The sequence below is a fragment of the Opisthocomus hoazin genome, chromosome 7, assembly GCF_030867145.1.
Source record: "Opisthocomus hoazin isolate bOpiHoa1 chromosome 7, bOpiHoa1.hap1, whole genome shotgun sequence".
Lineage (NCBI taxonomy): Eukaryota > Metazoa > Chordata > Aves > Opisthocomiformes > Opisthocomidae > Opisthocomus > Opisthocomus hoazin.
Window position 1 is genome coordinate 30,799,944 of NC_134420.1, and position 13,541 is coordinate 30,813,484.

The 13,541-nt window shown below is 47.3% G+C and overlaps 1 protein-coding gene across 1 annotated transcript; it reads left to right on the plus strand.

Annotated features, from left to right (window-relative positions):
- The first annotated feature begins 1,059 nt into the window (after positions 1-1,059).
- Positions 1,060-12,428, plus strand: ZFYVE19 (zinc finger FYVE-type containing 19). The gene is made up of 11 exons (XM_075425758.1): positions 1,060-1,250; positions 1,441-1,562; positions 3,394-3,447; positions 3,923-4,083; positions 5,326-5,471; positions 6,372-6,486; positions 7,034-7,243; positions 7,753-7,832; positions 8,564-8,674; positions 10,121-10,263; positions 11,693-12,428. The coding sequence occupies exons 1-11, from the start codon at positions 1,197-1,199 to the stop codon at positions 11,757-11,759; spliced, it is 1,263 nt and encodes a 420-aa protein (XP_075281873.1). The 5' UTR covers positions 1,060-1,196; the 3' UTR covers positions 11,760-12,428.
- Positions 12,429-13,541: the final 1,113 nt, after the last annotated feature.

The window sequence follows — 13,541 nt, forward strand, 5'->3', positions numbered from 1 at the left end:
TCAAATCGCAAGATTATCAAGGCCAAGTCTAATACACTGGGGCAGAGTTTCACAGCAAGTCAGAGGAGAACACAGCATTTGCAGCTCTAACTATGTTGGACAGAGAATGTACAGCTTTGGCAAGGAGAAGACACAGGAACCAAAGCCCACTTCATCTCTCCTGCACTTCAAGCAGGAATCGATAACCTCACGGGCCGAGTCGTCGCGTAGGATTTCGGTAATCGGAAGTCCCCTTTATCACGGGAAACATCTGCAGGCAAGGGGAGAAATAACAGAACAGGTGGTGCTGGTGGCGGTGCTCGCACTGCTCGGCTGCCGCGCGGCCTCCGGGGCGGGAAGACCTGCGGGGGCCGGGCGCCCCCTGGCGGCGCCGCCCGGCCCCGGCTCTCCGGGCAGGAAGGTTCCGCGGGCCGCAGCGCGCGTTCCGTGTCCTGCTAATGTTCTTTACCATTAAAAAAAAACAAGCACGAAATCTTGGGAGGGGAAACGCCATTACTTTTCCTTTGAGTTCAGCTTTTTGTTCGGCTAGTGATGAGTCTCACTTCCTGAACAGATCCATCACTTTCCTCATCTGATTGCGTAGGTCGCCACAGCGTGGGCCTGCCTACGGGACTGGGAAGAACGCCAAACGTCACTGTGCCCGGGTGCCCCCCGCCCCCGGCGAGGAGGGGCGCTGGGTGGAGGCGCTGCCGGGCCCCCCGGCCCACCGCACGGGGCCAGCTACTCCCCGGCCACGGCCCGAAGCTGGCCGTCACCTCAGCCCCGCCGCCGCCGGGCTCCCCGCGCGGCCTGCCGGGAAATGGAGTCCTCCCGCGCGCCAGGGGGACAGAGGCGCCGGACTACAGGTACCACAATGCATCGCGCGGCAGAACAGGATGTGCCCTGGTCCCGAGCGGCGCCGAGTGGCTCCCGGCAGGCCCTGCGCCGGACCCCTGGGCAGTGTAGTTTATCCGCGGGGCGCCGCCCGGCGGCTGGAGGTGGGGAGGGCGGCTCCAGGGACTACAACTTCCATCGCGCCTTGCGCCGGGTGGGGCTGTGCGGCCCCGGCTCGGTGTGTGAGGAGCGGGAGGGCGATGCCTGGGTCTCCCCGTTACCTGTGGCCCCGGCTCGTTGCCGCGCTTTGTGGTTAACGAAAGATCCGGGGGCGAGAGTGGGGGGGGGAACCGTGGAGTTTGGCGTCGCGGGGGCGCAGCGCCATGGACAGCCGGTGCTGCGGGTGTGCCTCCAAGTTCTCTGTCTTCAAGAAGGAGGCGAGTGGGGCGGCGGGGAGCGGCTGCGGGGCGGGGGCCGGGGGGCCAGCGCTATTTTGGGTGGACCGTGGCATGGGCGTTGTTCCTGCGTGCGGCCAGCCGGAGCAGCGGGGGGTGGAGGGGAAGGTGTGGGAGGTGGTGCCCAGGTGATGGTGGAGCCCCGTCCTTCTCCTCTCTTCCATCTCCGCAGTGCGGGTGCAAGAACTGCGGGCGGTTGTTCTGCTCAGGCTGCCTTCGCTTCCGCGCTGCCGTTCCCCGCTGTGGAAACACTCAGCAGAAGGTGTGCAGGCAGTGCCACGGAAAGCTAACCGGGTAAGACGGGAGTATTTCATCCCCCAGAGGCAGTGTCCTGCTTTGGTTCTTCGCTGTGCATCCCAGTGTTGCCTGGCAGATTTCTGTGTGAGAGCTGTGCCTGGCGCTTGTGCGTGCACGCTGCCTCTGCCCTGGAGTTTCAAGCCAGGCCACTGTGGAACTGCTGTTATGTGAGCTGTGCTGTCCAAAGACAGGAATCAGGATTTATAAGGCTGTGCTTTATGGTGACAGAGTAGTCTGAAAGACCCAGGTTTAAATCTTCATGGATGGACACTGAATGCCTGTGGATATCTCAGCTAGACAAGACCAGGTTAAGGCCCACCGTGTTATTGCCCAGAAATCGACACCCCTGTGAAAGTGCTGGCAGTCTTTTCAGATGTGTAGTAGTTGAACGGCCTGACAATAAGGTGTTCAAAGTGCTGTTACTGCTGTGGGTACAAATCCTCATTGCTGAGGAGTCTCTCTATGTATGTATATATGTACATATGACGTAGCCTTGAAGACTTAAAATTTTGTAGCATAAGATTGATTTGCTTTTAAAAGAAAAAAAATATTTGCAAACATAACCTGTAGATTGCCTGTTCAAAAGAATAAAAATGTAAGTCAGTAGAAGTACGGATTATACACGTGAACGAGTAACTCGAACACAAGTGTACAGCAGAACCCCTCTCTCGACCAATTCTTCTGTGTCCTTTTTCTTCTCTTGCTTTTCTTTTACCCCTCTTCCTCACGTCTCTCCTATAGCAAGGAATTTGTACCAGCAAGTGGGAAATTTTCTGGCTCTGTGGGTATCTAAAGGAGGATAGCCTCTCATTAGCAGAGGTCGTTATTTCAGAAGCACTGGCTCATGAAAACCGGGCTATTGGTGGTGAAAATACAGTATTCATTCTTTCAGTTTTGAAATTTTCTGATTTCCCTTTACAACTCCAAAGCCATTAAGAAAACAGGGCAGCCTGTCTCCATGTTTCTTTTTCTTACCTGTTTAATACCGGTGTGATAGAGTTACAGCAGAAAAAAGTCCTCTCTGACCGGATAGCAGGTAGATAATACACATAGGCTGCAGCTCTGTAAGCTGCATGCATTATTGTTCTTTGCACAAATAGCCCTCAGAAGTGAAACTGTGGCGCTGGAAAGCTGTCTAACAATGTTGCATTCATTCGTTACTAAATAGGCCTTCGCACAGTGCAGATGTGTTTGTAGCTGTGACTTCTAAGAATGAATAAAATATGCTAGCTACCTTATGTAAGCGTGTACTTTAGCAGCTCAACCCAAATACGGCAAAGTAGAAGATAGTTACACAAGATGCGTTTGTGGTGTGCAGTGTTCAAGTGTGCTAGAAGATGTCGTTATGGTACTGGTGGTTATATAATAATCTTTGTAACACACTGTTTAGCATGTGCGTCATATAATGCTATGTTTGTTGCATGCCACCGCTCCTTTCAGTGTTCTGCTGCATGGATGGTAATTACACTGGGAGTCTTATCTAATTACTCTCTATCTTTTCTCTGAACTGGGAGATGCAGGCTGTGGGAGGCAAGGGTATTTCAACCCCTCCTCCTTTGAATCACTGGTGACCATATTAAATCACATTTTGTCTGGATGCAAAACAACTAGACTAAAGGACTAGAAATGAAGTTCCCTGCTGTCCCAGGCAGCTGTATTATCTTTATCTCTTCCATAAACTGATTATCTCCATATTAATAAGATCATGAAAGGGGCTGTACCAGGCGGTTGAGAAATGTAGACTGATTCCTTTTGAGTTGTGGAGACTCGATGACCGAAGCATTGCCAGTATCTTGAGTTCAGAGAAATTCTTGGTTTTGTCTTCCAGAGAGGGATCTCAAAGCAGTTCAGCAAAATGGTCACCACCAGAAAACTACAAAAAGTGAGTTGCGCTTGCCAACCAGACGGTTGTTTCTGCCGCAGAGTAGCCTTTCCAGCCTTTGCTCCTCTTCCCCTATAGAGATCAGCAAAAGTGGGGGCTGTGATGTTGGTATTTGATTGTTCAGAATTAGATTAAGGATGGGGCTTTTGTTTTGTTGTTTGGGTTTTTCGTTTGTTTATTTGGAGAGCTATGGTGTGTGCTCTTTTGAATAGACTCCAGAATAGCCACCTGCCTAGGTTTGTCTGTGAGTGATGGAGATTGGCTTGGAAGCGGGAACCTGGTGGTGAAATGTTCCTGTCTCCTTGGAAATGGTGGCAGGTGTGCTGCTTCTGTGAGCTAAGGTCATCCTTACTCTTGGGAATGCCTCATTGTGCCGATATGAGAGAGCCTGTCGGGTTCACAGAGGGTGTTTTCATATCTCAGGGTTTAAACCCCTGTTCTCAATTGTCATGTCTTTTTTCCGTCCTTGTCACAGGCGTGTAGCAGCTTTTGAGGCTAAGCAAAAGCAGCTGAAAGAACAACAGAAGGCAGCATCAAAACCCCCAGCTCAAGCAGGCTCCCGATACCAGGGGCTCTCAAAAGAAGATAGAGCTATTGCAGAGAGACTGGAGAGGCTCAGGGAGGAAAGGAAACCGAGTGAGTTTTGGAGGCTACCGGAGATACCTTGTGTGGGAACACTGCGACTTGGGAAACATGGAACCTGGAGGGAGAGGGAAGCGCTGGGCTTTTGGAGCTTGCCCTTTTAGGGAACTGAAGGGTTAAAATTGAACAGAGCATCCACGTCCTGCTGCCACAATGTCCAGATTATGCAATGATTTTAATATTCCAGTCTCTTTTAGCTTCTTGGGATTTCCCTTGAAAATGCTTCTCAGTTTTGAGACAGTATCTTACTTGTAAAATCACTTCCTCATTTGCCATCGTTTGGGGTAAAAGCCTGTGTCAAGTCCAATAGGAGCAGAATGAAATGAGGGTCTTTGGCCAAGCTATTTTGGAGGAGGTTTCCTGCGGGTCATTGTCCTGGGCAACAGCAGTGCCAGTCTCTGTGGGATTATGTTCTGGCCAGCCTTGCCTCACAGAGGAGAAAAAGGACTCTCATCCCAGTCCACAGCTGTCAGATTCTGGGACAGCCTTGTGGCGCTTGTGGGAGGATAAACTATTTTAAAAATGGTATGTGATCTCTAAAAGGGAAAGAACACACTGCAAAGTGGTTGCCTGATTATCGTAGAATCATTTAGGTTGGAAAAGGCCTTTCAGATCATCAAGTCCAACTGTAAATCTAATACTGCCAAGTCCACCACTAAACCATGTCCCTAAGTACAACATCTACACGTCTTAAATACCTCCAAGGGTGCTGACTCAGCATGCCCCTGGGCAGCCTGTTCCAGTGCTTGATAACCCTTTCAGTGAATAAATTTTTCCTAATATCTAATCTAAACCTCCCCTGGCACAACTTGAGGCCATTGCCTCTCATCCTGTTATGTGGCAGGGGAGGGTTTTGGTCTGATGTGCCTGGGATAACATTAAGAGATATGGGAGCAATGGACTGTGCTTTCTAAATGACATTTATTTCTCTGCCTGTCCCTAGTATCCAAAGTCAGCTGATTGCCAAATGACTTTACCCTAATACTCACCTTATAGCTAGGAGATAAACTGTGAAGGAGGCAAGGACTCGGAAGAAAAGTATAGCAGTTAGCATGAGGGTAGTCTCGAAGTCACTGCAGTACGACCCCTCATTCACATCAGGGGCTGAGGGAGGTTTTTCTTGGGTGTTCAGAGTCTGATTCCAGAAAGAAATACAATTTTAAGAAAAAAAATATTTGAAGCCTTTCGTTTTCAATAACAGAGTAATCTCCTCCCTTGGATTATTCCGAATTGCAGAGTCCATCCCTACTCAGGCTGAGATCGAAGCTAGGCTGGCTGCCCTGAAGGAGGACTGCCGGGGACCTGTTCCATCCACACAGGAAATGGAGGACCGGTTGGCTGTCCTGCAGGGGAGAGATCCTCCTTCCCAGGCTCCCAGACCTGTAAGCTCTCTCAGCTCTTCAGCCAGCAGCGTATTCTGAGCTGACACGTAACCGGTGTCCCAGCATGTTAGCCGGTCTTCCTGCTTCAGCTTTTTCGTGTCCAGGCGGCTCCCTTCTGAAATCTCCATTTCCTGTTTGTGTCATTGCTCCAGAAGCAAATGGCCAGGCCTTTACCAGTTCACTGCTTCAGTTCGAATGCAGTATGGTCCTTTATGTCAAATGTAGTTCATGGGTTTATTTTTAACAATAGATACCAAGTTTTTTCCTCTCAACCGATCTGTGTACCGAAGTGGTCTGATATTTTTTCAGAGCTGTTTGTCTGTGTTTGGGGCTTATCAGCCCTACTTTCTTATTGTATCTTGTAGTTGTTACTGCATCTCAGCTGGGCAAAATCCTGTTAATTATTCTAGAAATGGAAGCACAGAGTGGTTAGTCTGAGATCGCAGAGGAATTAATTGGATATGTGTCTTCAAAGCCTGTATGAATGATCTTGTCCCTGAGAAATCGTTTCCTCATACTCCTTTTTTAGCAGTGCTGCACACCCAGCTGTTACCACAGGCTTCAGCGGGGATGCTGGCTGGCACTGTTGAGAATGGCACTTTATGTGCATTGGAGGTAGTGGCAGAGTTGGTGTTGGGACCCAGCAGCATGTACTCCTGTACATTCAGCACTGCTTTGCCTTGTCTGGGTGACTGCTTTTAGAGTTGTGCACAGTCAGCACCTCTGAGAATGAAGCCCTGAAAGTCTTATACCAGATGACCGTGATCTGAGACTCTCAAGATCAGTGGATGCATCTCTTTATGCTGCTCCCACCTAGGGTGATCTTGGTTACTAAACTTTTCCTTTGATTATGCCACTTTCCTCTCATGTGCCTTTTTCCATGCCCTCCTTGTTTATTAGGTACACCGACCTCCTGATACCAGAAGTCTGGTCCAGCAGACAGATGACCTGTTAACTCAGCTGTCTGAGGAAGTTGCCATTGATGAGCGCTACAGACCAAGAGTCCAGCCTCAAGGTATCTATTTTGGCTTCCAAAGACCTGTTTCTGTCTAATAATGTATGTGGTATAGTGAGAAGGAAATAGGTGGCTCCCTATCTAGCTTATAGGTGAGCTCGGTGTCCAGTTTGTCGTTATCTCTCCCATATGACTCCCAAATTGACCAAGAGCAGCCGTCTGGCTCCATACTAGGTCTCATTGTCTTTGCTTGGAGATGATTCCTTCTTCTCGGGGTTGTATTGTTCAGATTGCTCCTCTCTGTTTCTCTAAGGTGACCCTTCCCTGGGGAGGAGCTGTTGCTACTACTAACACACCTGTGCTCTGTTAGAAAACATTGGAATCTGGAATACTATTGTCTTCCTAGCTGCAGTGCTTTCTCTGTAATCTCACTGTAGAACACAGATTAGCTCACTTTGTGGACTCCACTGTGGCATGCCTTCTCCCATTATTACCCAGATTAACAGAGAGCAGCAAACTGCTATCACACCGTTGCTTTAGTCGTGTTGTCTGTGCCCAAGGAACATTGCTGCTGAGTCACCAGCACATTCTGTGTGTCTGTCTGCAGCTGTTAGCAGCCAAAGTTTGAATGATCTCAGTCGGGAAAGTGAAGATTGTGTTTGCCCTGCACATCTGGACACGAAACAGCTAGAAGAAGAGAAGAATAAACTTCTGGCAGAAGCTGCTGCTGAGCTGCGGGAAGAGAACACTAGGCAGGAAAAGATCCTACAAGTTGCCAAGAGACTGGCAGCACTCAGAGGCGAGGACCCAGAGAAAGGTAGGTAGCAGATGAGAATACAGTGCCAAGAGAGCAATCAAGTGCCTGTGACAGAGTAGTTTCTTTTCTGAGAGGCGTTTATCCATTTAATTCCTCTGTTCTGCAAGAAACAGACTGAGATTTCATTCTGTCTGTAAAGCTGTACAGGTTGGTTCATCGTGAAATCAGTATGAAGGGTCTTAGTTGAGGGTAAAGGCTGGAGCTGTAAGGTCAGACTGCTTTGTCTTGCACCCTTCTTTGAGATAGTTCTAGCATGCCCTGTTGAGGTTAACAAAGCATTTAAAAGCAAAGCTCTGGTTTTGGTGGGGATTTTTTCCTTCCTTCTTCCAGTATTAAAAAAACAAACAGTAACGCCCTTTTTGAGGAGTCCCCATCTGAAGAGGATCTGTCTGTGCCAGAGCCAGAATACCAAAACCAGCTCACACCACAAAGGATTGTCTCTGGCACGTAAGTGGGCACCAGGTTTGAGGGAGATGTGGCTTACAGTCTCCTGTCTCTTACTCCTGCAGCTACACTGGAAGCCTATAAACTCCCTGACAGTGATGAGGAAGTGGCTGAGGAGGAAGCCATTTGCAGAGTGCTAAAACAGGTCAGAAGTGGCAGCTGTGGCCTTGTTTATCTTCCTGTCAATTATTCCCAGTGTGTGTGTTAACCTGGTGAGTGTGCAAAGGCTGCGTTTCTGTTCCTGGGCAGAGTTTCATTCCGTCCCCTCCTAGTGTTTCTCCGATACTAGCTCCCACAGGACATTCAGCTACAGGCGATTGTATATAGATAGTATATAGATAGAAGATACAGGCATTACTTCTAGCCTGTCACATTGTCTTTCTCATTCATGCATAACGTGTCTTGTGATTTGTCTCCTTTCCAACCCCACTCTGCTGGTGCTTCCTTCTTATTTCACCTTTTCCCCTGACCAGCTAGAACATGGATGATATGTGTGCTGTTTAGCACAGCTTATGCCTAGATTTCTCTCCAAAATGTCTATGAACTGTCTTGCAGGCAGACACGAGCTTTCTGTGCTTAAGCTTCTGCCTGATCACAGACCACACATGCATGATTAGCATGATACTGAGGTTCTGCTGATAGCTGCACTGCAAGCTGAAGGCCCCTGCTGCTACACTGAGTGTTCACAATGTACTCACAGTGTTCAGAGTGCAGACAGAGCAAGCTCACATCTGTGTGGATAACACCAGATGTATTCAGACTTGTCATCTCCGCTTATAGCATGAGAGCAAGGAGAAAGGCAGGAGGTTTAGAGCCTAGAATGAGGCTCCCAGCTGTGTTTGAAACAAGAGGCTTCTTGCTTTCTGTTGTTACCAGCTCACAGAGGAAGCAGCGCTAGATGAAGCAAGTGGATTCAACATTCCTCCAGATCAGACCACCCAACCAGGGCCCTCACAACAGAATCTGCATAAGAAAGCAAAGCAAAAGGTCAGTGAGCTGGTTGGGATCTCTTGAAATGACATGTTCCAGGATCTCAGGAGAGTACAGTTCTGCAACAAAAGTTTGCTGCATGCTAGGCTTGATGCAGGAAAAACAAACAAACAAACAAGGCAACCAGTTTCTCCAGAGCAGACAAGCTGAGTGGCTTCTGCAAGGCTGACTAGCACTGAGCAGAGATGTGAGTCGTCCTTGTACTTTTGAAAGGAATTGCTCTCTGGAATACAATTCCTTTCACGCTGGCTTTTTGCACTGAATGGGATGGTGTCCTCTAAACCCAGAGAAGTTAGCACAGACCTCTCAAGATGGATATTAGAGAAAAGATTTTTAATTCACCAGTATAATTAGGCCAAGGAGGCCACAGTCTAGTACCATGCAGCCTGAACCTGGGTAAGTGGGAGGTTTGCCAGTGCTTTCAGCATGTGCTGAATGGAACCTCTAGATAGTAATCAGCTGTCTGTGTTCTTATATAACGTCAGAGGAAGGAATTAGTAACAAGATATCCTATGCTCAGAATGGATTCCAGCCTATTATGGAAATACATACACCTTCTGTAATGTATATTACAAGAATTAAATGGACGTGTGACTCACAGACACCCGACAGGCCTGTTCCTGGTGGAAGAAATTATTTAATTGTAAGCATTTTTGAAAACATCCATTTCATAGGTATGCCACCTTGTGCTTCTGGGATTACTGATGTAAAAGATAGTACCATCTTATTGCTGTTGTGTTAGGAAGCTGCCTTTGCCAGTGTCCAGGCACTGTGTCCCAGTGTGTATATGGCTGTTCAGTTCCACAAGAGTTCTCTGTAAAGCAGAATGAGAGAATAGGTGGCCTTATGGATAGATTTTTAGATGATGATTTCAGAAGATCTTTGTGGCCCAGCCTCAGGTGCAAATCAGTAGTAGGGGCCTTTTGGCAAATCACTTCCTTTGTCCCCCAGTGCTCTTTCTATAAGAGAGAGAAAACAATCCCCGCACCCCCCCACTGCTTTCCCTTCCCACATAGCTGCTTTCAGCAAAGCTGCTTGATTGCTTGCTTTTGCAGCAGGGATTGTCTATCATTTGGTATTGCTGTGGTGCCTACCAGAAGATCTGGGCTTCATGCCCTTAGCACAGTATGGGCAATGTTGGTGTATACTGCTGTAGACACTAAATGAGGGTGAATATCTGTTTACCTTCCGAGCAACATAGATTCGTGAGCAAATGATAGGGAGTACCTTGTTTTTTTATTTAACAATCTAGATATATATGGAGCCTATCCTTGGGCTCTGGGCAAATTCATCTCACAGATTTAATCTATGTGATCCTCATACTAGGAGAGTGAACTGTGGACCACGTGACATGTCATTGTGGCCATCGTGCATCACAATGAAAGTCCTGTATTGTCTCTGCTGGGGTTTGAATTCTGTATCTCTGTTTTCTTTGTGAATTAGAGCCAGACTCCAGCCACCACAGCTCTTGCCAGGTCAGATGACAGTGATGAGGATGAGTTACCCTGGTGCTGTATCTGCAACGAAGATGCCACTTTACGCTGCCATGGCTGCGATGGAGACCTCTACTGCCAGCGCTGTTTTCGGTAAGTCTTGCAGTTCCTCTTGGTCTGAGAGGCAGGTCACAGGTGAATGTGGCCACTGTTGTTTGTTCTTCCCTTTGGGCAGAAAAGCAGGCAGTAGGAGGGAAGATTTGAGGAACCCAGATCTCAGCTGAATGCTAGTCGTTGTGGAAATACTTTGTGCAATCAGTAATTACCCCAGGCTTCAGGGACTAAGCTGGTCCTAGGCAGAAATGTTCAGTCTGTACTGCTCCAGTGCGTGTTTGGGCACATTGTCTGAGTGTTCTCTGGAGCAGCTGATGTGCTGCACTGCGTGGGATGGGATAAGCGAGACCATTGTTCAGGACTTCTATGGCTTGTTAATGACATTGATGGATAATCTGGGCTGGATTCCCATAAGAGGGGGTATCAGATAGCATAAACTGCTGAGGCTCGTCTTAGATTGAGACTCTGCAGTCTTAAACCATATAAATAAATCTTTGTTGAAATATGTATGGACAAACCTTTTTTCCTCAGTCAGGCCTTGCAGCAGGTATAGTCTTGGTTCTTAATCATCTGTAGCTTGATTTTTGACCAAAAAAAAGTTGCATGTCTCATATTTGGAGGGTTAATTCCTTTGAATACAAAGCTATTCCTTGCAGCTTGTGTGGCTTCTCTTTTTCATGCCTCAAAGTATTATGCAGTTGTCTGGGTTCTCAGATTAGCGCTGAAGGACATTTAGACAGCAGGATGCTAAGACTGGTTGGGATAGTAAGAGATACTTTTGTGTATATTCTCTCATTTCCTGCAAATGTTTTTGTAGAGAGGTGGAAATGGAGTGGGGGAGAACATACGAAAATGGTAAGAAAATATATGACTGGCAATGTTAGATGATTAAACACAAAACAAACAAACAGAAGTATCAGATAGCAAACATGAGTAAAAGCAGAATCAGCAGTCTAGCAGGTGAGCGAGTGTATCAGTTGCGTGCTGCAGATGCAAACTTGTGCTTCACTCAACACCGCCTGCTTCTGAGCATGGTTAAAACAGCTGCCAATACACTGCTTTTTAGCCACAACAGTTATTTTTCAGAGTTGCGTGGAGCAGATTATCATTTTGACTGTTGTCACAGGAGTTGCTAATGTGCCTGGGAATCACCGACGTGGTGCTGAAACTGAGCCACCGGTTACACAATTCTCTCTCAAAGAGGGGGAAAGAAACAGAGGGACCTATTGTCATTTCCCATTCCAGCAGGCAAGGATGAGCAGACTTTTCCACAAAGCACCTCGGAGGTTTCTGTTACAAGCAAATATCTTAAGTAGTCAATCCACATGGCTGCCAGTCAGGTCCTCACAGCTAACCCTTGGGATAGGTTTTTAGTTAAGGGCTGCTGGGAGATGTCTTGTGCAGTGGCTAAGGGTGAGTTCACTGCCTGGCTATTTACTTCTGACTGCACTTTGTGTTTGCTTCTCAGGGAAGGCCATGGTGAGTTTGACCTGAAGGACCACCACACCTCCCGCTATCATCTTCCTTGCAAGTAGAAGTGATCACACTCTTCATGGGCAGAAAAGCAGATAGAGAATGGGAGAAGAGAGGAGCTGGCCAGATGGGAAGAGTCCAGTTGGATTTGCAGCCAAAACGGGTGATGTTTTGGACAGTTAAAGCATGTGCTGTATTCTGAGAGAGGCTTGAAGGGCGTGTGACTTTGTCCTCACAAATACAACCAGAGAAGTGCAGGGTTTGCTGTGCATGCCTGGGGATAAATGAGGACTTGATATGAAGAGATGGATATAAGTCTGTAAATACAGACGGTAAGGCACTGTGAGTAGCAGTAAAGATGTGTGTTTAAGGTAGTACTGACTGGTTGATAAGTAACCTCCTGCTTTTGCTAACAGCAAAACACACTGGTTCAACAGGCAGCAAAGCACTTTGCACTAAGAAAACTGTCTACCGCGTGATCACGTGTGTGATGAGAACTTCCAAAGCATAATAAAAGCTATTTACGAAGGCCTGTGGTTAAAGTCTCTCCTGCAAAAGCCCGATAACCCTTTATGAAATATTGTCCTCTTGTAATGGTATCTTAGTCCTAGTGTCAAGTGGCATAGGGAAGGAAATGAAGGATCGTAAAGTCATCAAAAATGTTTCTGTATGGCTGGAAAAGGTGCAGGGACTGCTCTGCCTTGATGAGCAGTGTTGCTCACAGATGTGAAATAAAGGATGCTTTGTAAAGGTAATCTGCTGCTGATGCACAACGTTGTGATCTGCAGTGACTGTGCCGAGGTTCCATATGGACTGTAAGAGCAGTATGGTAGTCTGAATGTGGGGTATGGCTTTATTATTGGGTCCCCTGGTAGGATAAAGATGTTACCTGTGTGGTGATCTTTACCTGGCTATGAAAGAAGCTCAGTTTAGTATGCTCATATCCCTCCCTGGAGACAGTCCAGATGCAAGTGGCACTAACCAGTGACCAAAGCACCCAGAGTTGCTTCAAATACCTGGCTAAACTTGCCCTAAATTGCCTTTGATATCCTGTCAGGATGAGCTCTTCCCAGGACTATAATGTGAATTCTGAGACAGCTCTCTAAGGCTGACAGATTCCAAAGACAAAAAAATCAAGGATTTGCCTTTGACCAGGAATTTCCAATGAATCTGGCCTGTCTGGTTTGACACTGCCACTCCCAGCTGTCTGCCCTGCCCCTTTGCTAAGTCATCTCCTCTGCAGGGGAGCTGACAAAACAGTGTTTGCCTGCACCCCAGCCACCCCTCATCAGAGCACAGCAAATAAATTAAGCTACTGCTGAAGATGGGTTTGTGCTAATGTGCTGGACTGGATCAGGCCCTTCAACAGAAACCTCTATCAGACAATACAGAATAGTAATACTGCAGGTTAATACACTAAAAATTGCAAGTGTATCCGGCAGTGCCATGAAAAGGCTTTGTTAGGAAGGGGTGCCAAAGCCTGACTCTTGTGGAGGAACTTTTTTCTCCTGGCAGTCCTTGCTTCACCAGTGCCTGTCTCTTTGGGACAGGTAGATAGGAAAACTACTGGAGTTGTTCCGATGCAAGAGCTCACAATGAGCCCTGTGTTACACAGAATTTAAGTAAAGAGTTACTGCTCCAAGGAGCTTGCAGTCTTAAAAATTCAAACAAAATGCTTTTCTGGCTTTGTGTTATTGTAGGAATGACACTTATTCATTGCTATTTGACTGGATAATTAGTCTGATAGCAAGACAGCCTAATTCTGTCTTAGGTTAAATCCTTTGTGTTTTCCATGTACAGGAGAAGATGCAAATGCCTGTTCTTATATCTCTTCTTACACTGAT

Excerpts from the sequence above, each read along its gene's own strand:
- ZFYVE19 (XM_075425758.1), top strand. The coding sequence starts at position 1,197 with ATGGACAGCCGGTGCTGCGGGTGTGCCTCCAAGTTCTCTGTCTTCAAG. Across the intron at positions 1,563-3,393 it reads TGCCACGGAAAGCTAACCGG|AGAGGGATCTCAAAGCAGTT; the intron begins GTAAGACGGGAG and ends TTTGTCTTCCAG. Across the intron at positions 3,448-3,922 it reads CCACCAGAAAACTACAAAAA|GCGTGTAGCAGCTTTTGAGG; the intron begins GTGAGTTGCGCT and ends TCCTTGTCACAG.